This window comes from Dicentrarchus labrax, unplaced genomic scaffold (assembly GCF_905237075.1).
Source record: "Dicentrarchus labrax unplaced genomic scaffold, dlabrax2021, whole genome shotgun sequence".
NCBI lineage: Eukaryota > Metazoa > Chordata > Actinopteri > Moronidae > Dicentrarchus > Dicentrarchus labrax.
Window position 1 is genome coordinate 6,825,271 of NW_026136701.1, and position 27,137 is coordinate 6,852,407.

The 27,137-nt window shown below is 40.0% G+C and overlaps 4 protein-coding genes across 4 annotated transcripts; 2 read left to right on the plus strand and 2 right to left on the minus strand.

The window, feature by feature from the left end:
- Nucleotides 1–597: 597 nt before the first annotated feature.
- Nucleotides 598–10,934, minus strand: casq1a (calsequestrin 1a). Its single transcript, XM_051408100.1, has 11 exons — nt 10,511–10,934; nt 6,847–6,940; nt 5,730–5,830; nt 5,432–5,543; nt 5,083–5,156; nt 3,560–3,690; nt 3,415–3,460; nt 3,183–3,237; nt 2,820–2,920; nt 2,625–2,699; nt 598–1,669 (listed from the first exon to the last, which is right to left on the minus strand). The coding sequence occupies exons 1-11, from the start codon at nt 10,745–10,747 to the stop codon at nt 1,295–1,297; spliced, it is 1,401 nt and encodes a 466-aa protein (XP_051264060.1). The 5' UTR covers nt 10,748–10,934; the 3' UTR covers nt 598–1,294.
- Nucleotides 10,935–13,094: 2,160 nt separating this feature from the next.
- On the plus strand, nt 13,095–17,385 carry LOC127363116 (crystallin J1A-like). Its single transcript, XM_051399618.1, has 10 exons — nt 13,095–13,205; nt 13,929–13,995; nt 14,283–14,459; nt 14,815–14,913; nt 15,017–15,109; nt 15,188–15,344; nt 16,253–16,368; nt 16,639–16,716; nt 16,862–17,001; nt 17,100–17,385. Exons 2-10 carry the CDS (start codon nt 13,929–13,931, stop codon nt 17,196–17,198), a joined length of 1,026 nt encoding a protein of 341 aa, XP_051255578.1. The 5' UTR covers nt 13,095–13,205; the 3' UTR covers nt 17,199–17,385.
- Nucleotides 17,386–18,487: 1,102 nt separating this feature from the next.
- Nucleotides 18,488–24,441, plus strand: eif2b5 (eukaryotic translation initiation factor 2B, subunit 5 epsilon). Its single transcript, XM_051399602.1, has 16 exons — nt 18,488–18,685; nt 18,915–19,039; nt 19,118–19,303; nt 19,391–19,568; nt 19,980–20,060; nt 20,141–20,218; nt 20,317–20,629; nt 20,750–20,895; nt 21,471–21,615; nt 21,706–21,807; nt 21,921–22,022; nt 22,511–22,601; nt 22,695–22,818; nt 22,926–23,051; nt 23,236–23,346; nt 24,154–24,441. The coding sequence occupies exons 1-16, from the start codon at nt 18,527–18,529 to the stop codon at nt 24,214–24,216; spliced, it is 2,130 nt and encodes a 709-aa protein (XP_051255562.1). The 5' UTR covers nt 18,488–18,526; the 3' UTR covers nt 24,217–24,441.
- Nucleotides 24,442–26,930, minus strand: LOC127363119 (mitochondrial ubiquitin ligase activator of nfkb 1-A). The gene is made up of 5 exons (XM_051399632.1): nt 26,842–26,930; nt 26,604–26,716; nt 26,398–26,485; nt 26,175–26,295; nt 24,442–26,084 (listed from the first exon to the last, which is right to left on the minus strand). The coding sequence occupies exons 2-5, from the start codon at nt 26,706–26,708 to the stop codon at nt 25,592–25,594; spliced, it is 807 nt and encodes a 268-aa protein (XP_051255592.1). The 5' UTR covers nt 26,709–26,716; nt 26,842–26,930; the 3' UTR covers nt 24,442–25,591.
- Nucleotides 26,931–27,137: the final 207 nt, after the last annotated feature.

Here is a 27,137-nt window from a genome sequence, read left to right on the forward strand (position 1 = left end):
TTGGTGGGAAATGTGCCTTCATCTGTGGAAACTCCAAGTCTCTCATCTGACCAACCAAGCCTGTAACCCTGGAGATGTCTGTAGGAAAAATGGATCAAATGATGCAGTATTCAGAGGTTAGTGGGCAGGTGTTGATAGTTCACCTCCACACTGTGATGGATTTGAATCTGCTCTCTGAAATTCACCCAGAGCAGTCAACCTGAAATCCTGTCAGTTGTCACTTCAGCACCCAGAATACTGCACAGAAAACACACCTCATTCCATTTCTGATTGACCTTGCAATCTTAAGGCTTTATTTTAAAGCTGCTATCTATTGATTTTTCAAACTATTAGAGTATTGGCATGCTCTGCTGTCTGCACTTATGCAGATCTTACCACCAGAGAGTTTCAAAGGCAAACATGTTGCAGTTTAGCTTTAAGTTAGTCCAGTCTGTGTCCCATTTAACCATTACAACACCTAGACATGGGTACTACACACACACACACACACACACACACACACACACACACACACACACACACACACACACACACACACACACTCATATAGGATTCACACAATCATACACACCTTTAAAAAACTGTACAGTAATTGGGTTTCTGTCCAAGCTGTCATTTATTTAAGACTTTACAGTAAGTTAAATTTCTCTTGTTACAAAAATAGAATATGGCTGTTGTCATATTTCATCATCGTAGAAAACATCCATATGATGTACAGCACTTTCAGTGTACAGCGTTACATTGATTTCACAGAGTAGGCTGGTGATTCTTAAGAACCGTCAGAAAAGCCTGCTAGCACCCTTGGATCTGACTTCAGTTGTTTCGATACTGGGGCAAACAAGAAAATAAGTGAACAAATAAAACACATTCAGACTGCAACAGACTCCACAGATGGACTGAGACATAATGCATACAACATTGCAACCCCTCCAGTACTTTGGAAAATAAAAACTATAATAATCTGAAAATCAATAGAAGTAGATGGTAAGGTTTTGAAAGAATTTCTTTTTTTTTATTGTACCAGACAGTGTTACATGTGGGAATAAAGGCACTGTGGGCTCTTAGGAAGTACTTTGTCAACATGGAGGATTAGTGAATAGTTAGGGGAGAGGGATAAACGAGTAATGGAATATTGTTCTGATGAGATGCGGAGAGAGGATGATGAAAAGATGTGATACCAAAAAGGAACTGACAAGTTCAAAATAAGAACTAGATACAAAAGAGGATGATTTGACAGTTATTGACGTTGACTTTTGAAACTGCATTGGTCAGACTTGAATTATGACTTAGTGATTTAATAATCATCATCGTCATCATCATCGTCGTCATCATCATCGTCGTCATCATCATCGTCGTCATCATCATCATCGTCATCATCATCGTCGTCGTCATCATCGTCATCGTCGTCGTCATCATCATCATCGTCGTCATCATCGTCGTCGTCGTCGTCATCATCGTCGTCGTCGTCGTCATCATCATCATCATCATCATCATCATCATCATCGTCATCGTCGTCATCATCGTCGTCATCGTCGTCATCATCATCGTCGTCGTCATCATCATCATCAGGATCGATTTTACCTGACAGAACATCCTCAATCCAGTCCTCCAGCTCATCTACAGATGGCAAGTCGTCCCCATCATCCATGTCCAACCATACGCTGTCAGCCTGTAGAGTGAGGAAGAACAAATATAACCAACTCAACTGTTGATTCTCTGAGGAAAGCCTTAAAGGTTTTTGGACCAAACAGTTCCGGGGGACTCCCTGAGAGGAACTGCTCACTGAGGAGCTCCACTGAGAACTACATACCTTCAAGGGCTTGGAAAGCTGATGGGATGTAACCCAGTTGGTTCAGCAACATAATTTCTTATTTAAGGCTAGCATTGCGAGCTGTTGTTTACACATTTTACATGTTGGCGGTTGCTGGTGCTGCACTGCCTCAGGACAAGGTCTCATGATTGGGTAAAAATTGCAGGAGTTCTTTGCTGTCCGATACAGGACGTGGAACCTGTGAAAATATGCTAATACAGGTGTAATATTTGTCCTTTTTTACGTCTGCATAGGAGCCTGGTTGCATCATTTTGTACTATTGTAAGCAATGAATAGCGGCCTGATTGATACCAAAATATAAGCAGCTGCAATAATCGAGTCTTGAAGATATGAGAGCATGGATGACTTTATCTAAATATTAAGGCGATAAAAAGGTTTATGACCTTGGATATGATTCTGAGTTGAAAGAAGCTAGATTTGACAACTGTGTTAACCCAAAGGGGTTGGGTATTATAGGATAACTGGTTCAGGTACTGTGCAGTAGTGGTGGAGGAGTTTGTTTCATTTTATCGTAGTAAGTTATTAGCCATCCATCCTTTATTATCATCCAGACATTTAGCGAGGGTTGGATAGAGAGGTACAGCTGCGTGTCATCTGGTAACAGTGAAGTGTGATATTGTGATTCTGAATAATTTTGAATAGCAGAAGCAAAATAAGGAGGGGACCAAGGACTGAGCTTTACTTTACTTTACTCAGAAATGACCTTGTTTATATACAGTATGTCTAACACAGTGCCTCAAAACACAAAAATGCTCGAGCAATCTATGAATAAAGAATCAAAAATATTACTCACATCATCAGCATCAACAACACCAATCTGTGGGGAGGACAGGTCGATTCCAAAGGTTTTCTCCCAGTGTGGCAGAAGCTGCAGGGAAAATTAATATTGATTAATTCTGCTTTTATCAGTGAATAAGTTTTAGAGTGCTTAGTCATTAACTCTCAGTTCTCAGTTGACTATGTATAGTGCACTGTGTTATTTTCTTACCAGGGGGAAGTCATCAGGGTCAATCCAGACAATGCTGAGGTCAGGGTTATCTGTGTTATCCTCTGCAACTTGCTTCAGGATCTCAAGGAACTCAAAACCGTCTAAGGAATGGGGAGGACAACAGTGAATCAACAGGGTGGTAATGGGTATTCGCAGATCCTTTTATTACTCCTTTATTTATCTGCAGACAGTCTGATTAAATTTGGATCAAAATCACATCATCACAACACAAAAACCTCTTCTAATGTCTTTGCTTCCCCATGTAGTACTGTCTAGATTGGCTGTTGGTGACTGGTTATAAATGTATCAAAATCTGTTGTTGGTTTTATCATTGTTTTTACAATTAATGTAGGGTTCCTTTACCTGGGTCAGCCTCCTCTGCAAAAGCAATGATATGTTCACCATCAACATCGTCCTCCTGTGGATAGAATAAAGACAAACCGAACCCACTGGGGTGAATTTACAGTTTCAAAAAATTCAGATTCAGTGTTCTGGAGTTGTAATTTGATCAAAGCCTCTTCATGGAGGGATATTTGTACAAATACAGACATTGTGTCTAACTTGTTGTGGGTGTTTTAATTGTAAAAGTTCTTACCCAGATCTCATACATGTTGTGTGGTTGCAGCTTCCTCAGGGTTGGTCTTGAAAAGCACAGAGGAATAAAAGTTTATGCATTTCTTTTTTTAATTATGGAAGAGTACCTTATGAGATCACTGTAGTATGGTATTCATGAGACTTACCTGTCATTATCTTCAATGAAATCCACCAGCTCATCCTCAGTGTAAGGTTTTCCTGGGATGACCACTGGATCATCCATGAAGGGTTCATAGAAGTCCACCTCATTAAGCTTCAACTCCAGAGCCTTGGCAATCTGTAACACACAACCCATGCATTAAAACCAACAATAGAGCATAAAGGACCATGAAGATATTATAATGAAAAAAAAAAAAATCACTAAATGTTTTACTAGTTTATCTTATAGAAATGCCTGTTTGAGGACAAAGTTTATTTAAAAAATTTTAACTGAAGAAGATATACAGTATAGCAGGTTTGAACGAAAGCTGTCATAAAGATGCTGTATGCATTTGCAGGTGTGTCGATTGAGAGAATGCGCAATACAACTTTTAACAGACACTTGAGTTTGTGTTTATGGGGGACGTCTATGAATTCAAGTCTAAATCAACCTCGATTCTTAATCCTTTAGAGTTAAATTATGACAACATACTGTAGGGAAATATACTGACTGTTTTAATCCTGATAAGAACTAGGCTACATCAACTGTAGCAATCCAAAATTGTCATTTTATTATTAGTCTACAGTGAGGATGAACTGGATTACGTATTGATCATGAAGGTCAGAATGTTTTTACATATAAATATTTCAGGGGTCAGTCATTTACACTCTTCTTCACACTTGTCCTTTATCTCTTCATTCTGGTGTTGTATCCTATGGCATTAGAGTTTATGTTATCCCCATTCTAAAGCGAGCTGGCTGTGATATATTAAAATTATTGTCTACTTTCTGCACCACCTTGTTTACGAGAAACAAATGTTTATTTACAATTCAGTTAAACTGTGGCAAACATAATTTATAAACATCAGTTTAGGTTTCAGAAGAACCTTTCTACAGAAATAGCAATTATCCAACAGAGTATCTCTTCTGCACTGGATAATCTATCTTGGTGTATGTATTTTAGGACCTTTCAAAAGCCTTTGCTTTGGCAGACTATTATGACACAGTATATATATTGTTCTTTATAAGTTTTAAATACATGGAATATAGGATGGAATAGAATAAAATGGTTTGTAAAATGCATAATTCACATATATAATTTTGGGTTCATCAGCAGTCAAATGTGAAAGAAGTCTGAGTGTCCTTGTAGAGTGCCCAAGGGCTAAATTTGTGGCCCATTGCTTTTTTGAAAATTTTGATAATGTATGTTATACTTAAGTTAATAATTTAACACCTGCTCTTATGTTAAAGCTGCACAAATCAATATTTATCAATTATCAACAATTAATGAAATTACTCTGTGTAATGTAAAAGGAGTTGCTCATGGTGACAAATGCACAGAATAATCACCCAACTCTACCCAACTCTAACTCTCTCATCTCTATGGAATATTTTAACTCTGATAACTCTTTTATGTGCCAACTGCCCAGCAGAAAATTTTGTTTGGCATTTTCAGATACTCATTCATATTCTACCCAGTCTTCATATAGTGTGTCTGATCAAACTTAAGTTAAAAATCATTATCACTTACCTTGGGACTGAATGTGGCAAAGAACTTGATGTGAGGATGGAACTCTTCAGCAGCATCGGCATAAGCCTCAAAATCTGAAATTTTACAGGCATCCATTAAGTTGTTTCAGCAGATCAGCCCCTGTATGAAATATCTAAGTATGTAGAATTGTTGCCCTAATCATTAATGTAGATTCTAGTGTGCTGACTTAAAAAAAAAATCACCTTAAAAATCAAATAAGTCTGCAGCTCAAAGTTAAATCAAGCAATATGAGCCTGGTCTCTGTTGCACTTGCTTGATATGCAATTATGTGCAATTATGCTGAAAAGCAAGCAACAGGTTATCATGCCATCACAGTACAGATTCTTACGTTCTGACTTGTGACTCTTAAAGTAGCCCACCAATTTGATGTCCTCTTCGATGTTTTCAAAGCCTTTCAGTTCCCTACTATTGTCAATAATTTCCACTGGGTCCTCAAGAACCTATGAAGGGAAAGGAAGGTTTTGGAGGAGAAAGGGAGGAGACAATGGAGTCGAAGGTGACAGAGAAAAGAAAAACCCAGAGTCAGATTCTGTGGGTCATCTTTAAAGAAAGAAAATTGTGATTCAGATACTTTTTTTTGCTAAAATAAGGCAGGCTATTAACTGGGAGATTATATCCTCACGAACATCATAGATGAACTCCACAAGGGTGTCTGCTGCGAACTCGCCATCGTATTCTATGACTTCATCGTCTGTGAAGATGAAGACGCTGTCGGACTCATCAAGGCCTGGGGGAATATAAAATAAGTATTAGTAGTTGTTTCACAAATGCTAATTAGACAATTTGGCTTCATCCTTTTCACACTTTTATACAAGAACAGGAAACATTAAAGTAAGTGATTTGCACGGCAGTTCTTTCCAGTGTACCGAATCATTAGAATCTGTTCATGAAAAAGTTCAAAAGATTTGTTCACCGAATCATTCAGTGCTGTTTATGAAGGATAATCCAGTGAGCTGAGAATTTAGTTGGATAACCGATGTACCATTTGCAAACTGAGAGCTCAAAGTCCTACCTTTTTTTGAACATTTTTGCGACAAATAATTGAGAGGGAGGGAGAGAGGCGGACTTGAATGACTCAACCACTGTGTATCACTCAGGGCTCTTGTTTGCAGCTGCTAGTGCCTTTTCCACCAACAAAGAACCTGCTCTGTTCCAGTTCAGGCACCTAGTTTTGAACCGTTCGGAGTGTTTTTCAAAAACGTGGTTATCTGCTGGAACCAGAAAATAGCAGGTCGTTGTTCAATGTGCAACACCCTCTGTTGATCACGTTTCCTTAATTACAATGGTTCCAATAATAACTGGTAGAAACTAAACTAACTAAAACTAAACTAAATAGCACCACAGTTCCAAGAAGATCAAATGGAACCGGTTCAAAAACCAGAACTAATTTGGTGGAAAAGTGAACGAAACACATTCCATAAAGTGAAAAGATATGAGTGCGTCAGTGAGTCAATGTATTCCTGCACATTTGATCGCAATGGACTGAGAGCTCAAGTAAACTAAGATTGTTTCAGGAAGTGATTTAGTTCGTTCACAACACTAACTGTTTTAATTAGTGTTGTGAATGAAAGGAGGCCATATCCCACTGGTAGCAACATTATTTCTACCTAGACTACCGGTAGTTAAAATTATCCAATATATTTGGCAAGTTTGACTGACAAATGGCTGAGATTCTAATACTGCCTGGTCTTATTTGCATAATGACAAGTGTCTGCAGCTGTGTTTATTCTCTTGAGTGTTTACCTAATTTCTTTGCAACGACCTTGTCGTGCTTTGCATCAATGAGGCCGACTCCGATATCCTCATCATCAAACTCGTCCAGGACCTGGGCTGCAAGCTGTAAAGCAAATACACTGTCACATAACTAGTGACATGACTTGTCAGTTCAGTATGAGTTCATAAAACATGGGAATACATGCCTGTTTGACTGTGCAGTAAAATTAGTATTTATGGCTATATCTTATGCACATTTATGCCTTTAAAACAAAGTAGTCTCACTCAGTAGTTTCATTACCATAAAAGCCTGCTTTTCAGAGCGCTGCTTATGCACTTTCTAAATCTGTATGAAACTTGAACCTTGTGACTGACAGTTGGTTCGACCAATGGCAGTGCAACATTCACTGCCGGACTGCACTGAGGAAGTGGTTTGAGGGTTGTCTCAGTGTGTTTGGACGGCAAAAGGAACACACACACACACACACACACACACACACACACACACACACACACACACACACACACACACACACACACACACACTTGCACACACACGGGTGCCTACTGGTATCAGAGATCTTGAGCAGCTGCCTTTACTGGCATAAATAGTTTGACTAACCAGCCTGTCCAGCAGGTTGTTGTGCACATAATTCTTGGCAATTCATTTAATTTGATTGCTGTTGCAGAAGGGTGGGGCACAGTGAAGCAGTTTAGAGTTTGTAGTTTAACAGCAGGTGAGTAAAAAATATAAAACATTATATCTTTTTAAATTAATTAATTAATAAATAGTAAAGATTATAATACAGTTATAATAATATACTTTTATAAAAGCAAATTAAGTCATAAGGTACAGTATTTTGGTTTATTGTGACTTTTGCTTTTTTCATTGCACTACATTTTGCTGCAGAGCCCAACCTTTTGGCATTTAAGAAGGCTAAAATAAACTTTTAAAGGGCAAGTGATTGAGGTGAGTAAGGCTTGATACTATCCAAGCAACTGAAGAAGGATGCATTTGAGGATAAATTGTAATAAACAGACCTGAAAGCCGGGTGTTACCTAATTTTCTATTTCCTTTCCATTTTCATTACAACCACTTTAATAAAACAAAATCTTAAAGTGTGTATTTACATAGATGCATTAGATGCTGTTTATCTTGATTTAAATATATAAAATGAATACAATTGATTTCTCTCTGGCATCTTTTATCCAGCTGTTTCTTTTGTGATAGATGCAATATGAAAATTATTTCATAGTTTTATATATATATATATATATATATATATATATATATATATATATATATATATCTGCTTGTCCTCCAAATATAAAACATGCAAAGTTGTACTTGGACCTTGGTGTTCAGAATGTGTATCTGGAGTAATGCGGTTGCATTTCTACAGAGAAAGTGAACCTCTCCAACTACATGTAAAGTTAAACCAACAGCCTCAGTATCTGGGATGGGATTTCATAACTTGATATCTGCATGTTTTCCAGCTACTTAATATGCAAAATACACTTCAACTGCACACTTTTTCATTTTTAAAAACAGTGATTTTGTACCGGAGACATATATATGGCAAAAACATACACACAACATATGATAAAATGTCATTTTCTGTGGTGATAATGAGATAGTGTACCATGTGCACTTATCTATGAGCTATGTTTTTTTCATGCATTTAGACTGTAGAAGGCAGGCCCTCTAATCTGAAGGGAAACATGGCAAAATTATTAAGCACTAGGTCTAAGGCACATTCCTAAACAACATACAGACTCCAGTCACATCTACATCAACAGTCTCTTTGATCAAGGGAGAAAACACTTCATTATGACTTCCTCAGTCTCATGTCATATTTCATTTAACTTTCATTAACCCCTGGAGAGCCTTGACCTCTGAAATTATGAGCCCTCTGCCGTTGTGTGTTACTATTAATAAAACCTCATCAAATGTAAATCATAATACATTCATAAGGAGAAACACAAGCCTTTAGGGAGCTCGCCCCGCCACAAAAGCAGCTCGGGATAAATATAGCACCAGAAGCCACACCAGCCCAGGGACTATTTTGGCGTGGTGGCAGTGATGCTCAGTGCTTTGGGATCCGCTGACAAGTACAGTACTGCAAGTGTCAATCACATTGCAGAGCTGAGCCGGCACTACTGGTGCCAGAACCTCCAGTGCTGGCCTCCAGCCCCAAGACCGAGCCCTAATGCTCCCATACAGAGACACCAGAGGCCATTGAGATGATGTGATATGTCTCTCTTTCTCGCTCTCTCTTTTGGTTATTAATGCTTTCCTGTCTATAATTATCTATTACTGTTATCTCTGAGAGTCAGAGAAAAAGCATGAATGTTTTTTAGGGACCGTAACAAATCTGCTTTTGAATCTGTTTGTATTTGCCAAGACTGTATTTTGTGCCAATACTTGCTGCTCTCCTGAACTTGTAATAATGCATCAAGTGTATAAGGTAGCTGCCTGTACTGTACACTGTGTAGTAGCCTTGCCAAATGCCATAAAATAGGGTTGCCACTTGATCCAGTGTATATATTCCATAAATCAGTCAGCACCCCTATCACTTTTTTTACACAGCTCCAACTTTCAAAGCAGCTATTAGTCCAGTATTGCTTCAAAATGATATCAAGATTGTCTAAAATGCTTTTTGAGAACCAGTTAGGTCTATATTGTGTGTGATGAAAAACTTTCATTCTGCCCCCTGTTTATGGTCCAATTTAAAAGAGCTGTTACATTTCTGGGTAATTGTGAATGTGGAATCAACTTGTATTTGACAAGAAATGCAAAAACAACAATTCTTGGGAAATGGGGCGTAGGAGTATATGACATTTGATACTCTGTGTTTTCTAAAGTAATCTGAGACCCAACCGAGGTCCTGAAATTTTTGTACTGAATGGTGATGTAATGCCTCTCTGCGAGGAATGTGATGAAACTGCTGAGTATCCAGGCTGACAGGGGGGCTGAGGTGTCATAGGCCTACTGATAGGTGTGTTGAGCGCATCAGTTCCCACACACACAAACACACACAAACACACACACACACACACACACACACACAGAGAGAGAGAGAGAGAATGCACACACACACACGCACACACAGAATGCACACAAGCTCAGTCTTTGCCAGAATGTATGATATCTTGGGTCCTCACAGCTCAGCTCTTTGCCTCGGGTGGACAACACTGATGACACGCCGCAAGCTTGCGACACATTTTTGGGACTTCACTTATCAGCATAAGTTATTTACCTCCTTGTAGCATCACTTTCCCATGATAACTGCCTGTGCTTAATTTCACACTTCAAACCTTAAAAATCTCTCTATATATCTCTGCTGCCAAATATTCTCTTTCCTTTCCTTCAAGTTACATTTACACTGTTACTATATATAAGAATCTTTTTTTATATTGTTCATTTCTATCTTAAGCTTATATGTCAAATTTAAGTTCCTTAACCAGCAGTTTACTGTTACATACTTCAGTTCCTTTGTAATCTCTGCCACCAGATTAAATTCAACCAGATCAAAACCCAAACTCCACTAAGTCCAACCAAACTCTTTACAGCAACATTGACTTCAAGACTGTGTAATTCTGTGTGCTTTGCATTAGTCCAGCACTAGTCAAACTGCTTCCTCATCAGTATGCTATCCTCCTTATTCTACCCATAGTTCGCATCTCAACCCACCTCAAGGGCCATCTCCTCAATCTCAAACTGTCTCTGGGCGACGCGGCTGGATCCGGGATGGTCATGGTAGTACACCACCATAACATCGTACTTCTTCATCACAGACTTATAGTTCTTGGCGTTGAGGTCGTGGACACGGTCCTTTCCGTCATATTCAGGGAAGTCCAAGCTCTCCTTGCCCAATGATAGGCCCCCAAAGGACAGCAAGACTGCCACAAGCACCCAGGTCCACTTCATGGCTCCTGTCTAAGATAATGTAAATGTATTTGCAGTTTCAGAAAGGAAAAGAAAGGGGAAACAAAAAAAATCCCAAATAGTTTGGTAAATGTATGGAGAACCCCTTCCAATCCGCGTCACCCAGAAGAGAGCAAGACCAACTCTTGCATCCACCTTATTAAAAACCTCACATGGGCAACTGGCAGTGGGGCACAGGGTGCAAGAGGGGTTGGGCTAAGTTTGACATAGGTGTGTGTGTGTGTGTCTATGTGGGGTGTTACTGAGCACGGGGAAGATGAGGCGGGGGCTGCTTTGGTTGCTGGGGTGACAGCTTTGTGTGTGTCTGTGTGTGTGTGCTTGAGTGTGTGTTGCTGGCCTGTCAGAGTGGGTGGAGTGAAGAGATGAGGACCGACCTGCTCTCTTTCTCTCTCAATCCAGACAGAGAACACGGGGAGACAGTGATGGAGGTGGAGGGAGTGCATAAGCAAGAGTGAAGAGTGGGGATGTGTGTGTGTGTGTGTGTGTGTGTGTGTGTGTGCGTGTGCGTGTGCGCTGAACCTGTCTGCTTTGAGCCAAATGAAGAAAGAGTGATATGATGGATTTAGAGGTGGCTGTGAATATGAGGAAGTCTTTTCCCTTATTAAGTGTAGATGGAGGCTTGGATCCCAGCTAAAAATAATGGATGTAGGACAGAGAAGTACATATCAGGAGGGGGTGCCGGTGTCTAATTTGCGTCTGCTGGCACGAGCGCAGCGCTAGAATGTGGCACTGGGTCACTCAGGGACATGGAGAGAGCGAGGAGAGGAGAGGGTGGTGCACCTGCTGAGGATTCAGAGCATAGGTGTCACTTAGCCCTGACTCAAGAAGAAAATGAAATAGAGTTTTACGGGGGGGGCATAAGGCAGTTTTTCAAATCTTTTAGAGTGTGATCCATCTGTGCATACAGTACACGTGTGTCCCCCTAAAATGTGTGCATGTATGCTTGAGATGATCGCATGGGATATTACTTAACAAATTGAAAGGGAAGAGGTAAGCTATAAATACATACAGTCTAGATGGTATTGTAATACGCCTTTTGACCCCCTACGACACACACGTACGCGACACGCCCCTCTTTTCTGAGGCAGGACGTGCAGCCTAGTGAAGCAGATTTGAAGGGACTATTGAAAGATGAACTGACTGTATGAGTGCGTGGTAGAAGGGCTGTTATGCAGCTAATTTAATCACAGTTTTTGGAAGATGGAGCAAGTGGACTGGCTGTTTTTATTGATTGTAATAGGCCTATATAGTGATCTCAGTTTGATCATTAACTAACTTTGAAGACTTCATAATCTTGAAACTAAAAATAAATTAAATACTCAGACAAAATTCTCTCAAATCTGTGGTTAACCATCTTCTGTTTCTATATCTCACATGACAGGAATTTATGAAAAAGTGTTTGAGTGATAAAATGTGCTGACAGACACTTTTAAATATACACAAACCAACTACAGCTTGTAATATTAGCTTTTACAATATCTATCAAATACATCTCTCTCTCTCTATCTCTCCTTTAATTGTAAATCTACTCTGAAACTTTCCAGCGTGTCACCCATTTGGCCACGTCTTTATCAATGTTAAAACTGCAGGGGTTTTTTTTGGTTTTGTCCTTCACTGTGGATATGACCTTTGGTGTAGAGAACAAACTCTGTGAGCCCTCCAATATAATGTAACAAATTTGTTCCTCAGAAATCTAAATGTTTGTTTTCTGTAGAGGTCACTCTATACTATATCTATATATATACTACAATAACATTGATGTTGTTCTTTTCTTATCTTAATCTACACACATTTTGGTTAGGGCAGAGGCTATATGTAATGGTTTGTCCATAAAAGAGGGAACTTTCATTTCCGGTCACCTCTGTCTGCAGCAGTTACCTCTGCTGGTCAGTAGATGACGCTCTCTACTTAAATCTAAACTGGGACTAAAAGCCTAAACAAGCTGCTCTGGGTCTTAGAGCTGTTTGTGGTGTTAGAATCAGCTCAGATGCTTACTACTTACTAACATTTTAATTAGACTAATGAAAATGTAATAATAAGGGTTGATGCTTTACACTGTTTAGCTTTACAGACTAGAAAGTTTTTATAAGTCATTTTATGAAGATTTGTGGTATTTTATGTGTAGCCTGTGAAAAGGACCATATCAATACAACTTTATTCTATTTTATTTTATTTTATTATCCTAAAATTCATGCATGTCACAATGTTACATCAAAGGTACACACATTTATTTAATCGTAAACTGTAATCTGATTGCATAAAGTTAATATCCATGGTCCATAAAGTCTTCACATGCTGGTCAAAGGGTGATCAAGGTGGGCGGGGTTAATCGTTGCTTCCCTGTGGGCGGTGCTAAAGACCTAATATGTTTCATAACATATTATACAATTGAAAAAGTTCAGCTACGGGAGGCGTCGAGTGTTGAAACGAACAATACGAGGTGGGTCTCAGTAATAGTTTGTACATAAAACAGGTTAAGGTTAAAGTCTCAGTGTTTGTAACGCTACCTCATAACTGGCTTATGTTAGCTTATGTCAGCTAGCAGGCTACATTGTTTGAAAGTGACGCCAATTTACTGCTCTTTCCGCGACCGCTAACCAGCCCAGGTCATTGTTTTAGTTAAACAGAACAATATTACCAATGCCTCATTCAAGTCATGACTGTAGTTACTGCTGAACTCTACCTCACACCGAGCTAATGTCTGTTAAACACCGTATTCAACCTGTACACAGCCTGTCACATAATATAGGACACATAGTCGAGTGCAGATAAATCAAACCTGCAAGTCATTAAAGATCACCTAATGAGGAAGTTGTTCACGCCTGTGTCGCAGTATTAGAGAAATATCCTGTAACGATTTCAAGCTGTCTGGAATTAACAATATTTTTTATTACTGATGAATCTATTGATTATTTTATAGATGAATCAGTGGTTTGTTTATTCTGTTAACTGTCATAGAATAAGGACAAATACCTGTCACAATTTCCTGGAGCTCAATATAAAAATATATATTCATTTCCAATTGATATAAATCAGAGATAAGCAGCTAATCCTCATATTGTAGAAACTGGAACAAGAGTGTATCACTCAAATTGACACTCATTACATTTAAAATAATCACGCATTCTCCTAAATTACAATAATACTGTTGATGTTTTTACAGATGGCTGCAGCTCTGGCCAACAGAGCGATAGGAGCCATCGTTGGATCAACTGTTGCAGATGCAGCAGGTAGTTATAGTAAAAGTCTGCCAAACTTATGTAGTTATATTGTGTCTTTATATGATCAGTAAGACGAGTTTCCTTGTCACAGCCTCTGTTTTAACACTCATAAACCCCCCACCAAGCACCAAGCACTTTTCTGCTGAGGTTCTAGATTTTGCTGTCATCTGAGTCTTAACCTCCTGTCGTAAGGCCTTTACTATACTCGGCTAGCCATTTAATTTCAAGGTTTAATGCGGATTTAATTTCTGGTTCTGATGAAGAATTAAATTGACCTGATGACTCGTCCTCTACAGCGCAGCCCCTCCACTGGGTGTACGACCTCCAGAAGCTGCAGGGGATTCTGGCTCAGTGTCCAAACCCTGAGTTCCACCCTGAATCGGCCAACCCGTTCTACAGGAGGCAGACGGGCCAGCAGAGCTGCTACGGAGACCAGGCATTTGTCCTGCTGGAGTCCTTGGCTGAATGTGGAGGTAGGCTGCTTCGTCTTCTTCAAACCTTTACTTACGGGTGTTGCGTGCTATTTGACAAAAAAGTGGTTGTTGACAGGTTTTCTGTCTGAAGTGTGCACTTCCCATCATTGTTGACACTAATTATATTAGACCTGTGACACTTCCAGGAGACTTAACAGCCGTTTGATGAGCTCAACATCTGAACATGTGGCATACCCATTAGACCCTCCTTTAAGAAGATAGCCGAAAGAACTCATCAATGAACAAATAAATATGTATGAAAAATGATGGTTCATATCTCATTAACCACTTGAACCACTAAAACACAATGTCAGCAGATACATGTTTGTTTAAGTTTTGTAATCTATTTGGCCAGGTCTAAATGTTGATGATCTGAAGCAGCGCACACTGAAATTCTTTGGGCCTGGATCAGAGTACGACACGCCTGTCAACGACCCCTACAGAGAGAGAGGAGGTAGGAAAACAACCTTTTACTATCTTTTATGTGCTTGCTGAGGTATGAATTCAACTCTTTCCTCTTAGTAAGGTGTGAATACTGATAATGATGTGTCTACTAGGGCCAAGACCTCAGCTGCCCATCGAGGGACCATGGAGACATGCCAGTTTGAAGAGCTTCCTGAAGAATCTGGATGCAGGAAAAGAGGAGACAGGTAAATCTAATTTAATTACAATGACTCAGACATGACTCAGAGATTGATCTCTAACTAACATGTGTGTATTTGCCACAGGCTGTGAGAGCGACTGTCAGATTGATGGAATAGCCAAACTGGCTCCTATAGTGGCTTTTTATGCAGGAAAGCCTGACATGCTGGATAAGGTGGAGCAGGCAATCCGTGTCACCCAGAACAATGATGAATGTGTGGCAGAGACTCTGGCAGCTGCAAGGTCAGTGTGTTTTCCATTGACATCAGTTTACTCTAACTTGACTATTTTCACCTTCTGTTACTGATGACAATACTGTTCATTTCTGAATCATTTTAATTGCAACATGTGCAGAGACAGTATACCTTGAAATGAAGAATCCTGACCCTGACACGTGATCCTCTCCAATGTCCGCTATCACAATAAAGGCACAAATACTCCAAAAATACTTTTTCTGCTGACAGTTACATTCCAGATATATCATACAGTTGGAAATTCCAGCATACACACATAGAAAAAAACTGCAGTGGAGAAGCATTTACATTTGGAAATGGTTGCATCTTACATGTAGTTATGCTACTATTTAACCATGTAGATTGTTTTGGTGTGAGTTGCTTGGAGATATCTGCAGTAGAGATGTCTGAAATGGGGCCAGATGGAATTCTGGAGAGCCATTTTATTTATTTTCATTATTTGAAAAACTCAACATCAATACATATTTCTAAGAATAATGACACGGTTACTTGAGATAATCCACAGACCTTGTTGTGAGCAGTTTTATGTATCACTTTCTACATATGAAAATGTACAAATTTGAAATGTAAAGTTGCATACTGTACATTTCCTAATGTTCTGTGTTAGCTATGATCGCAGCATATCTCTGACATAACGTTGGCTGCTTCATGTGGTACAGTATTTCACATTTGACAGATTAAATCAGGAAGTTGTCTGTTGAATCATTAGCAACTTAGTAAATTAAAGTAAAAATGTCCAACTTTAAACTTCCAATGGAAAACTGCAGAGGCAGATATAATGCTTCAATTAATTCACTCCATTTATTTAAAAAAACATACAGAGAAAGAAATCAGCACAGATGGGGGCCAAGCTAAAAGTGAAACACATAATCAATGATACATTGACTTATTTCCCAGGTTCCTAGAGTATTTCATCCTGAATGGTCCTGATCCAAAAGCCTTGGACTCGGTGCTCGATCAGCTTAATGACCCAAACAGAAAGCAGCCCCAGGAACTGGACAAAGCTGTCATTGGTATGTGAGGCCTGCAGCATTGTTGCTTCACTACATGGAAATCATGGGACCGAGTCATGTGATTAAAGGGTTTAACCTTCCCCTTTTTGTGTGACTTTAATATACTGAACAATGTAATAATGTGAGCAGACTTTAATGTGGTGTTACTATACTCCTCAATCTAAAGATAAAGTAACATGCAAAAATGTATTTCTTATGTAACTTTACACTTTCATATGTTCATTATGTTTGAGTGACTCTGTGTTTACCTTCTTTTCTGATTGATCCCAGGACACATTCATCAGGTTAAGGAGAATTTATCAAAGACTCCTAAGGAGCTGATCCCCACTGTGTTTCCAAACACATGAGGTATCCTCACAAAGCTCCTTTTAGCCGCTTTCATCAGTTTTTTAAGGAGCAAAAATCAGTAATCGGTCAGCTGTCATTTACAAGACAATCTTGAGACAACCAGTTCCTTTCACGTCACTCACATGTGGTGCTGATGCTCTTTCAGGTTTGCCAGGTGCGTTCCAAGCAGCGCTGCATGGAGTCCTGACAGCCAAGCACTATGAGCAGGCTGTCAGAGATACCATGATCTGCGGGGGATGCACCTGTAGCAGAGGATCCTTCATTGGAGCCTGCCTTGGCGCTCAGGTATGACGGTGTGCGCTTACATTAATTATATTTAATCCATATTAGGCCAATATTGTATGTTTGATGCTTTATAAAATGGGCTATTTTAATTCTCACAGGTTGGACTTGAGGAAATTCCAGCTTCCTGGACATCCAAAACTCTGCATTATGACTCAGTGTTGGAGCTTGCCAAGAAGATAACCAAACACCACCAATAGTTACTCTTTGGGCAGTGTGAGAACAAAATGAACAACAGTTGAGCTTCCAAAGAACAGTTAATGAAGGCTCTTGTCTAAACTGTTGGACGACAGGAGCCAGATGTTTTTTGTCTCTGTTCAAGTTAAACATGTTGTTCAGATGTTCAGTAACTGAGTTCTTCTGCAATAAAGTAATTGAGAAAAAATATGTCATGGAGAATGTTTTGTGCAGTATTTAGTCGGGCTGAACCGTTTTATAATAGAAGATAAATGTTTTCTTTATATATTGCAGTGTACAGAACCTTGTTGATATATATTTCCATAAAACCCGTTTCAGTTTTTCACAACCATTTACAGATAAATGAGTAAGTCCTATTAAGAAGAGAGTTGCTCACATTGGGGTTGTAAATGTGGTCCGTTTATTCCAAATGTGGTAGAATTTGTTATATCCTTTTTGTTCTAATTTCTCCATACCAATCTTCCAGTGTAGGTAGTATAAGGGTTTAGCCTAAAGGAAGACACATTTAAACAAGTTTGCTTTTTCTGTTGGGGTTCTCAAATATTATTATATATTATATATAATAATATAATTCAGTTAGATACCCCCTCTGTGTAGGCTGATGGTAATTTAACATTTGTAGTGGATATGGTACTTCTGCTCAGCTCTTTTCACTAAAATACAAAAAGCATGAAGCAAGGAAAGGTGATAAGCACTATTATAAACAAGATTAATTAAATGTCATATGAGATAATACATACCATTTACTAAGCATACATTACAAAAACGTTTGACAATACTGTTATATGAACCTTTTCCATGATTTGTTTTTGTTTTATTTTGTACACAATACAAAAGATACAAGAAGCTATAACAGTTGTTTATTTACATTTTATGTATTTGGTTGTTAATTTTTTATTATTTTAATTTTAATAATGCTACATGTACAATTAATGTAAAAAAAACATTTGAGTTGATAAGATTGTAGTTTAAACTATGTGAATTTAAATAGTGAACTTTGTGGTCTCCAATTTTCTTATCCTCCATGCTCCAATTTAACAATTGGTCAATATTTTGTAGGCTAATCAATAGAAACATTTATTTATGTGGTGGGAAGTCAAACCCTGGCCCTGTTTATAGATTCGTTAAATAGATTTATGTAATTAAAACAGGCAATTTAAAATAAAAGTCTTTGTAAACATTGATAGCTCTGTATTTTTCCTATTGAATCAATGTAAACAAACGCACCCTGTGAAGACCCAACGTGCGAACACACGCTGCACTACAGGATTGTCCCACCGCAGCCCCCGTAGAAGTTTCTGACGACAGAGTTGGTTAGCACTTGTCAAACATGGCTGCTAAAGGGGGGAAACAGAGTCGTTCGGGCTGTGGCCTTTCGGGTAGAAAAGGTGCCGGTGAGCAGGAGGAAGAGGAGCAGCCGCTGCAGGCTGTTCTGGTCGCTGACAGCTTCAACCGGAGGTTTTTCCCGGTGACCAAAGACCAGCCGAGGGTAGGCAGCGAAGCTAAGCTAACCGGACCGCTAATGGAAGCTAGTTAATGTCCATGCTGTAAACAGTGACAGGGCTGTCCTGACACTGATGAACCCGCCTAAACAGAGCTGAACATGTAACTCTAAAGCCTTTTTGACGGGGCTGCTGTGTTGGTTTGATAATGTTTGAGGAGTTCCGCCATCAGTCTGTACATTAACATCACATCTGTCACATTTCTAATGATGCCAGGCTCTGCTGCCGCTGGGTAATGTTGCCATGATCGACTACACCCTGGAGTTCCTCACTTCCACTGGGGTGCAGGAAACATTCGTCTTCTGCTGCTGGATGGCCAGTAAAATCAAGGAGCACCTACTGTAAGTGTCACTAATGCTGTGTGATGATCCACATCTGTGTAAGGTTGGAAGATTCTGACCTGTCACTGTGTCTGACAGGAAGTCCAAGTGGTGTCGACCCACCTCTCCAAACACAGTCCACATCATCACCTCAGAACTGTACCGCTCCTTAGGGGACGTCCTCAGGGATGTTGATGCAAAGTCCCTTGTGCGCTCTGACTTTGTGTTGGTTTACGGAGATGTGATATCGAATATTGACACAAGTCAGGCGCTGCAAGAGCACAGGTAAGAGATTATCTTGGTCTTTTTATACAGTCGGGAGAAATAAGCATATAAGGGATGCATGTGCTATGTGATATTTTGCTTGTGCAGGCATCGTCGAAAGGTGGACAAGAACATCTCAGTGATGACGATGATCTTCAAGGAATCATCGCCAGGTCACAGGTCCCGCTGTGAGGAAGATGATGTCATTGTTGCTATGGACAGCAAGAGCCAGCGGATTTTACATTACCAGAAGACACAAGGGCTAAAGAGGCTACAGTTCCCCATGGTAAGAGTTTCACATTTTATTACATCTTTAAAGACATCTCCAGGCATGTATTAGGAGATATGTACAAATAGTCTGCTTGGAAGAATAATGTGTGCCTGATATAAAGTATAATTTCCACATTAAAATGCTTTATCTACTCCTTCTACATGCAAATTCTGGTAAAGTAAAAGCATACTGGACCAGGACTGACTTCTTTAAAATCAGATTATTCAATGAGCACAGAGAAACTTTCCTCTTTCAGCAGATGAATGTGAAAACATCCTTCTAGTGTCAAACTCTGCACAGACATCATTCTGCACAGTGAAGATCAAACATCACACTGTAGGAACAAGAAGAGAAACATATTTTTGAGTGAAGGGGGAGCTCAGGTTCTGAGTTGATCAATGACAGTCGCTCCTGTTTGTTTTGCAGAACATTTTCCACAGCGTAAGTGATGAGTTTGAAATCAGACACGACCTCCTGGACTGTCACATCAGTATCTGCTCCCCACAGGTTAGTTTCTAAACAGATGCAGGAGCTACTGAACTCACCCGTGTCTGATTAAGGTTAACAAGGGTTTTCTCCTTTTTCAGGTTGCTGAGCTCTTCACTGATAATTTTGACTACCAAACTAGGAATGACTTTGTCAGAGGGATGTTGGTCAATGAAGAGGTAAAACACAGTTCTTATTTTTATTTAAATCTAGATCACGTTTTGCACAAATGCCATTTAGTGCAACCTAAGCCATAATTGACTTTGTTTCTCTTTAGATTCTGGGCAACCAGATACACATGCATGTCACCAAGGATGGCTACGGTGTCCGAGTGTCCAACCTGCTCATGTACGATTCGGTGTCGTCGGACCTCGTGCGGCGGTGGGTCTACCCACTCACCCCCGAGGCCAACTTCATTGACCAGAAGGGACGGAGCTGCACGTATTCTCGCCACAACGTCTATCGGGGGTCTGGGGTCAGCCTGGGCCACGGCAGCCAGATGGAGGAGAACGTTCTCATTGGCTACGACACTAGCATCGGCGCTAACTGTTACATTTCTAACAGCGTCATCGGCAATAACTGCACCATAGGTGAGCTCCCTGATCAGCACTATCCAAAACTGAAAGTGATCGTTTGTGTGTGTTTTGAAAGTAGATTATTTATAAATATGTATTAAAATGGTGTTAACAGTCCCATTTTTGTTGCAACAGGTGACAATGTAAACCTGGACCATGCCTACATCTGGAATAATGTTCACATTGCCAGCAACGTGGTGATCCACCAGTCTGTGGTCTGCGACAAGGCTGAGGTCAAAGAACGCGTGAAGCTGAATAAACAGTGTGTCCTTGCATATAATGTAAGCAATGCATCTATTACTGTCATTTATTGTTGATTTGGATTGAAAGTCAAAAAAATTATTCACACACTTGAGGTGTCAACTAATTTCAACACTGACAATCCAACTGCTTTCATCTCTCACTTTTCAACTGACATTTCAACTCCCACCATGATTGTAAAGACGCCCAGAACGGACAGACCAAACACTGGCTCCAAATGGGGCCTTTAATGTTTTTCGTGGCCACCGTAGTTTGGAATGGGAGGGTGAGGCGAGGGGGTTGTATTCTGCAACTACGCCACTAGATGACACTAAATGTTCCTTTACGTGTGTCAACTTCTACTTTACCTCAAGTCCAACATTTCACAAGCAAATCAGATTAACATTTGAAAAGTGCTGCTTTTTGTGACAATGCATTTGCACTTTACTCTGTAGGAGAAAGAGCTTTTTATCTATAAATTATTAACCAGTGTTTCTGTGTGTCGAGCTGATTCTCCATACCAGTCCATTGTGAACATCGACATTAGCAAACATTTGGTAAAATCTATGACTGTCTCTCTCTGATCACTTGATTTTGCTGTAAACCTTTTTATAAGGTGGTGATTGGACCAAACGTCTCTCTTCCCGAGGGCACTGTAGTGTCCATGCACCATCCAGAGGAGGAGGAGGAAGAGGATGATGATGAATTCCTGAGTGACGATGCAGAGGTTGGTCACAGTAAAGACAAAACCAAACTAAAAGGTGTGTATTGACTTTGTACTGACTGATACAGGAATGAACCAATTGTTTAAATGTTTCTGGTAATGAGCTGTGTTTTCTTCTGTCCTCCAGTATTCAACCCAGCAGAGGTCGGAGCAGAGGGAAAGGGCTACATCTGGAAGACCAGCAGTCTGGATGACACAGAGGATGAAGAGCTGTCGCAGTGTCTCTGGGGTATGGCAACTTGGCTCGGTTGTTAAGTTCATTGTGGAGTCCGTAAAACTGGCATTTCCCCAGATGCTGTAGTCCATGTCCCAGCAGCCTGGCTTTTCTTTGTTGTGCATCAGGTTTGGTGTTGAACCCTGATCCTGAGAGTGAAAGCGAGGACAGCGAGCCTGACGGTCCAGACGATCCAGTGATCCCCTCCCCCGAGATGGACGATGTCAAAGGTGAGAATTGTTAATTTCACCTGTCTGTGGAACCATATGACTGCCCCCTACTGGCTAAAGAGACAAAATACCAACAACAAAACCAGTGATCATAGCCATTCTCTGATTCATCTGAATCCTCACACAACATCAATTCTACTTCATTTTAATGGGATGTTGACAGGTGAATTTCAGACAGAACATCAGGAAATTCAGTGTGTCTTTCAGTCAGTGCACATCAGGTCAGCAGTACATGCAGAAAATCCCCATGCAATATATATGGAGCAAAGTGTTTCCCATAATAAATGAATGAATAATTAATATTTACTAGGATTTAAATGGGTCTTTTTTGGGGGAAAATCAACATCTCCTTTTAAGCTCAAGACAACTTACTAAACTTGTCTGTTTTACCTATATTACTACCAAATGATGGCAGCTGTTTTCAAGAAACACGAGGGATATGTACATCTTCCATCCTGACTCTTGTTCTTTGGTGTGTTTATGTGTAGTGTTCCAGATGGAGGTGCTGGGGACTCTGCAGAGAGGTTTGGAGGAAAACATCAGCTGTGACAATCTGGTGCTGGAGATCAACTCTCTCAAGTAAGGGGGAACTTAAAATTGCCTGCAGTTCTGTAGCTCTCTGTCAGCATGATTGTTTTTGCACATTCAGTTTGACACACTCTCTCTCTTTAGGTACGCCTACAATATCAGTCTGAAGGAGGTGATGCAGATTTTGACCAGAGTGGTGCTGGAGTACCCTCTCCAGCAGCAGGGCCCGCAGCTTACCGCATCACAATACGTTGCTCTGCTCCTACCTGTAAATATGTTATTATTATATATGTTTTTTTCCAGCACATTCAAGTGTAAACGTGGTTGAAGGAAATATCCTCACTTATGTTTTTGATCATATTGTCCTCCTCTCAGTTACTGAAGCAATGGGCGCCGGTGTTTAAGAACTATGTGAAGCGAGCACAGGACTATCTAGACTGCCTGTCTGCCTTTGAGGAACACTTCCTGGAGCAGGAGAGTCACTGGGCTGCTATGGTCAAGGTCAGGGTCAATAAACACTACCAAGTACACTCAGTAATCTGCTGAGTCATATAAAGGTTGAAGTCAGGGTACAAGAAGAGTTTGTCACCATGTTGGAACCGTGTGATTCTGCAGATTAATTAGCATTCATCGAGCCTGGATGGTGACCTGGTGCTGAAGATGTTGTGGGTGTTTTTCCATCCAGGTCTTGATGAACATGTACCAGCTGGAGATCCTGGAGGAGGAGATGATAATGCGCTGGTTCTCCCAGGGAGCCACCACCGACAAGAGCAGACAGCTCCGCAAGAACCAGGGGGTAGGTACACAGGGTGGCCATGGGGTCTAAAATCCAATCATCTAAATTGAAAGCCCTAAAATGTCTTAGTCTAAGGTCTAGTGTGTACTTGCAGCATCTGTGAATATAAACGGCTCATTCAAAGGTAACAAAAAAATAACAATTCCTGTATTCAGGTAAACGAATGAAAACTTACCTATGAATAATATGTATGCTATTATTTGCCCTTTTTAGGCCAGTATGGTAAAAACCCTGGGTACAGTACAGAGTGAGCTGGGTCACACAGGACATAAGGCTTTAGTTTCACAAATATACTATTAAGGGGTGAAGTTGGTGTAGTAAGACAAAAACAAGAAAGTAGAGGGTGAAGAGGGGAGTTCAGTAAACACAACTGGGCTTATCTAATTATATTATTCAATCATAATTTGAATTCTCAGAAAAAAGTGCATTGCTTATGGCAATCATCACTACTGTTTCACCACTGTGGCTGCATATTAATATCAATAGTTTTTTACCAAGGTCTTCCACTAATAAAGTAAAACTATGTATACAAGATCAAACCAGATTTACAAGGAAATAAAATGAATGCAGTCAAACAAGTTAAACAGTGATTGGTACCAACTTTAATCTTGTTTTTCAAAGAGCAGTGTGTTTCACAGTTCACTCTGACCTGTCTAGCAAAACTCCCTTAATATATTTATAATACTATAATATTATTTACATGTGAATAAATTACAAATTGTCTCAGTTTACTTGAATATTTAGTTTTTATTCTTTCAGTCATGTACTGCAACTGTCCTGTCCTGATGTCATATTTTTCTCCAACAGCTTCAGAAGTTCATCCAGTGGTTGGAGGAGGCAGAGGAGTCTTCAGAGGAGGAAGGGGAATGATGATGAGGAGCACTTAAGAAAGGACAAAGATGACTCTGTAAAACTTGAAAACAGTTGTGTGAATAAAAGGATTGAGGCGGTCGGTTTTACCTTCTACAGCATCAGGATCTTCTCTGTACAGTTCAAGCTGATGTACATTTTATCACATAGTGCCACGTCATGTAAGGGCTGTGTGCTATGAATGTCAATATCCAAATAAAGAAAGACCCTCAGACTGCTTGGAAATGTGTTGAATTATCATTGGTATCACTTTATTGGCCAGGACACAAAATGTCTCACTTTAATAAGACTAAACCCATCACCTTTTAAAGAAGATTGTTTACAACAGTATTTAGTGCCCTTTTTTTCCCCTTCTAAAACAACATTAACTGGATAAAACAATACAATAACACCCAATGATCTAAGAGGTAGAAGATTATCTTAATTGATACAGTACAAATCACCTTAAAATTCTGTCTGGACGTGATGACTAGAGACTGACAATGAAATCACAGTAATCTTGTTGATCTGGTTCACAGCAAGTAACTCAATGATTTCATCTCAAGTTATAAAAAAATACAACTTCATTAGAAAAATAAAATGTTCCCTTGATAAGGCAGCTTTTAATTTTAAAATCTTTCACACAAGTCTTATAATGTCTACTATCTGCATTAAATGCACATTCCTCAGTTGTTTCATCACTTGTTGCATAGCCTACTACTAATAATACTAATGGCCCATGACTGCAGAGAAAATTTTAAATGCAAGGAATTTATCTTGTAGCAAGGCTCCATTCATCCCCCCAAACTCTACTCTTTTAGGCCTGAAAACCCTCAGGATTGTCTTCATCAGACTGAACTGCCACACTCAGCATGTGCTCGCATCATCAGGTGGAGGATTTATAGAGAACTTCTACAGGATGCTAGAGTTTTTGACAAATGGATAAAACTCTTAAGTGGTCCGTTAGGTATGGTGGCCCAGATGCGCAAAAAATCACAACATTGGATTAAACAATTAATGCCAAAAAAACCCAAACATTTCGGAAAACACAATAAAACAAAAACACAATAACATTTCAGTAAACACAACAGTTTGGGAAATACATAATTTACTCAGGTTCTGTCTGATTCCAAAAAAAGAATCGTCGCTACCTGTCCAGTTTTTTTAAATGTTGTGTTTCCTGTTTTGTTAATTTGTTTTGTGTTTGCGCTTTCTATTTTTCTAATATATTTCGTCCAATGTTGTTTTTGCTGTTTTGCCCCTGACAGCAGAAAATATCTGTCAGCAATGAAACAAATAACAGAATTATCTTAGCATCAGGATGATCAATGGCATTGGGACACCCCAAAAAGCAGTGACACAGATTTTTAAGCGGTTACACCTGCAGTGTCCCAGCCTACTTTGACCTGTCATCCTGTTTTCCCATCATGCCACGAATGACGCCGGCTAGAAGACAAACCCCTGTGATGCCAGTAAAGGCTGTGAGCGCCTTCCACATGCTGGCTGTTCTCTCGTGCCTGTCCAAGAAGCTCCTGTAGTCAGTGGGTACCAGGATATACTTGCGGCCGTCCTGCGGGGCCTGCAGCCTCATCACCTGACCTCCCTCCAGCACCACCTCACCAAAACCAGTCAGGGTGCTCCCCACCCGCAGAAGCTCCTCGCTCTCCTCCATCGCCACAGGTTTCTCCCCACTGAAGCCCTGCACCACCACATTAATTAAGCCCTCCTCAGCACGTCTTACTTTGAAATAAACCCTCTCGAGATAGCACCCAGAGGCCTCCAGAGGGTTTTGGACCTTCACATACAAGTCAGTGAAGTAGGCTCCAGGACTGACCAGACTGAAAGGAACTGCGTTGTTGGTTTCTTTTCTGTTCATTGTCCGAGAATTCCTGGAAAAGTCAAAGTCAAGGCAAACTGTTATTAACAGGCTAGTAGATTGATTGTAGACATTTTAGGTTTTGTTCTGTGGTCTCATGTACCAGGTCTTGCTGAGGGAGTTCCAGTACTTCCAGTGCTCCTCCACTGCTATCTTCTGAATCACACCAAAGCATCGTGGGACAAACTGGCTGGCCAGAGGCTCTCCATCCGCCTGGACCAACCCTTGAAACAGGTATGAAGGAAACTGTGATTCCTCCTACAATGATCTCTCTGACTGACCCCATTCAAAACTGCATTTACAAAAATGTTAATACATGTTTGTACCTTCTACAGCAACATACTGAAGTCTCTTGTGGGGAGATGCTTTCAGTACTCTGACCAAATGTTGATCCGGTTTGAAGATGGGTATTTCCTAAAATGAAACAAAAGGCTTCTAGATGAGCATTTCCCAGCCATTACTAAACAAGAGCTGTGTTAATACTTTACTTCAACAGTTACGTTAACCAAGACTCAAACAATGATATACTTGCCTTCAGCTTTTTCAACTCTTTTGTCTTTTCTTGATATAAATGATAGAACAGTCCAGAGAAGGCGAAGCTGGACCCGACGCCAATCAAAACCAGAAAGTCACCCATACCTGTATCTGTGACAGGACGACACAGTCAGCACTACTCCAACTACTAATGCACAATTACTATCACTGACGAGTACGTCGTGTATTTCTGAGGAATAATGTCATAAAGGACAGATAAGAGGAACAAAAATTACCTGGTAAAACTCTGGCTCATGGTACATAAACCGAAAGCTTCACTTACATCGGTTTCATTTCCTTGTTTGCCCACGTTGCGTCATATTTCATCAGCCAATAGGAAATAAGCAGCATTTTTTTTCGTGGGAGCTTTTTGACCACCAGGTGGCAGCAAAGCCAAGTTCTTTCTTCCACACTTAAATTTATGCAACAATGTGTTTAAGCTGAAAGTGAAGCATTCTGTCCCAGCAAATGAAACCTACAAGTATTTAAAACAAATAATTTAAAAGTAGCAGTTCCCCACTATGAAAGCAGG

Coding starts and splice junctions, on each gene's coding strand:
- LOC127363119 (XM_051399632.1), bottom strand. CDS start 26,708: ATGGGTGACTTTCTGGTTTTGATTGGCGTCGGGTCCAGCTTCGCCTTC. Junction 26,486..26,603: donor AAGAGTTGAAAAAGCTGAAG/GCAAGTATATCA, acceptor GTTTCATTTTAG/GAAATACCCATCTTCAAACC. Junction 26,296..26,397: donor TCAGTATGTTGCTGTAGAAG/GTACAAACATGT, acceptor ACCTGTTTCAAG/GGTTGGTCCAGGCGGATGGA.
- casq1a (XM_051408100.1), bottom strand. CDS start 10,747: ATGAAGTGGACCTGGGTGCTTGTGGCAGTCTTGCTGTCCTTTGGGGGC. Junction 3,691..5,082: donor TTGCCACATTCAGTCCCAAG/GTAAGTGATAAT, acceptor TGTGTGTTACAG/ATTGCCAAGGCTCTGGAGTT. Junction 3,238..3,414: donor ACAACATGTATGAGATCTGG/GTAAGAACTTTT, acceptor TTCTATCCACAG/GAGGACGATGTTGATGGTGA.
- eif2b5 (XM_051399602.1), top strand. CDS start 18,527: ATGGCTGCTAAAGGGGGGAAACAGAGTCGTTCGGGCTGTGGCCTTTCG. Junction 19,304..19,390: donor CAGGCGCTGCAAGAGCACAG/GTAAGAGATTAT, acceptor TTGCTTGTGCAG/GCATCGTCGAAAGGTGGACA. Junction 20,630..20,749: donor CGGCAATAACTGCACCATAG/GTGAGCTCCCTG, acceptor TTGTTGCAACAG/GTGACAATGTAAACCTGGAC.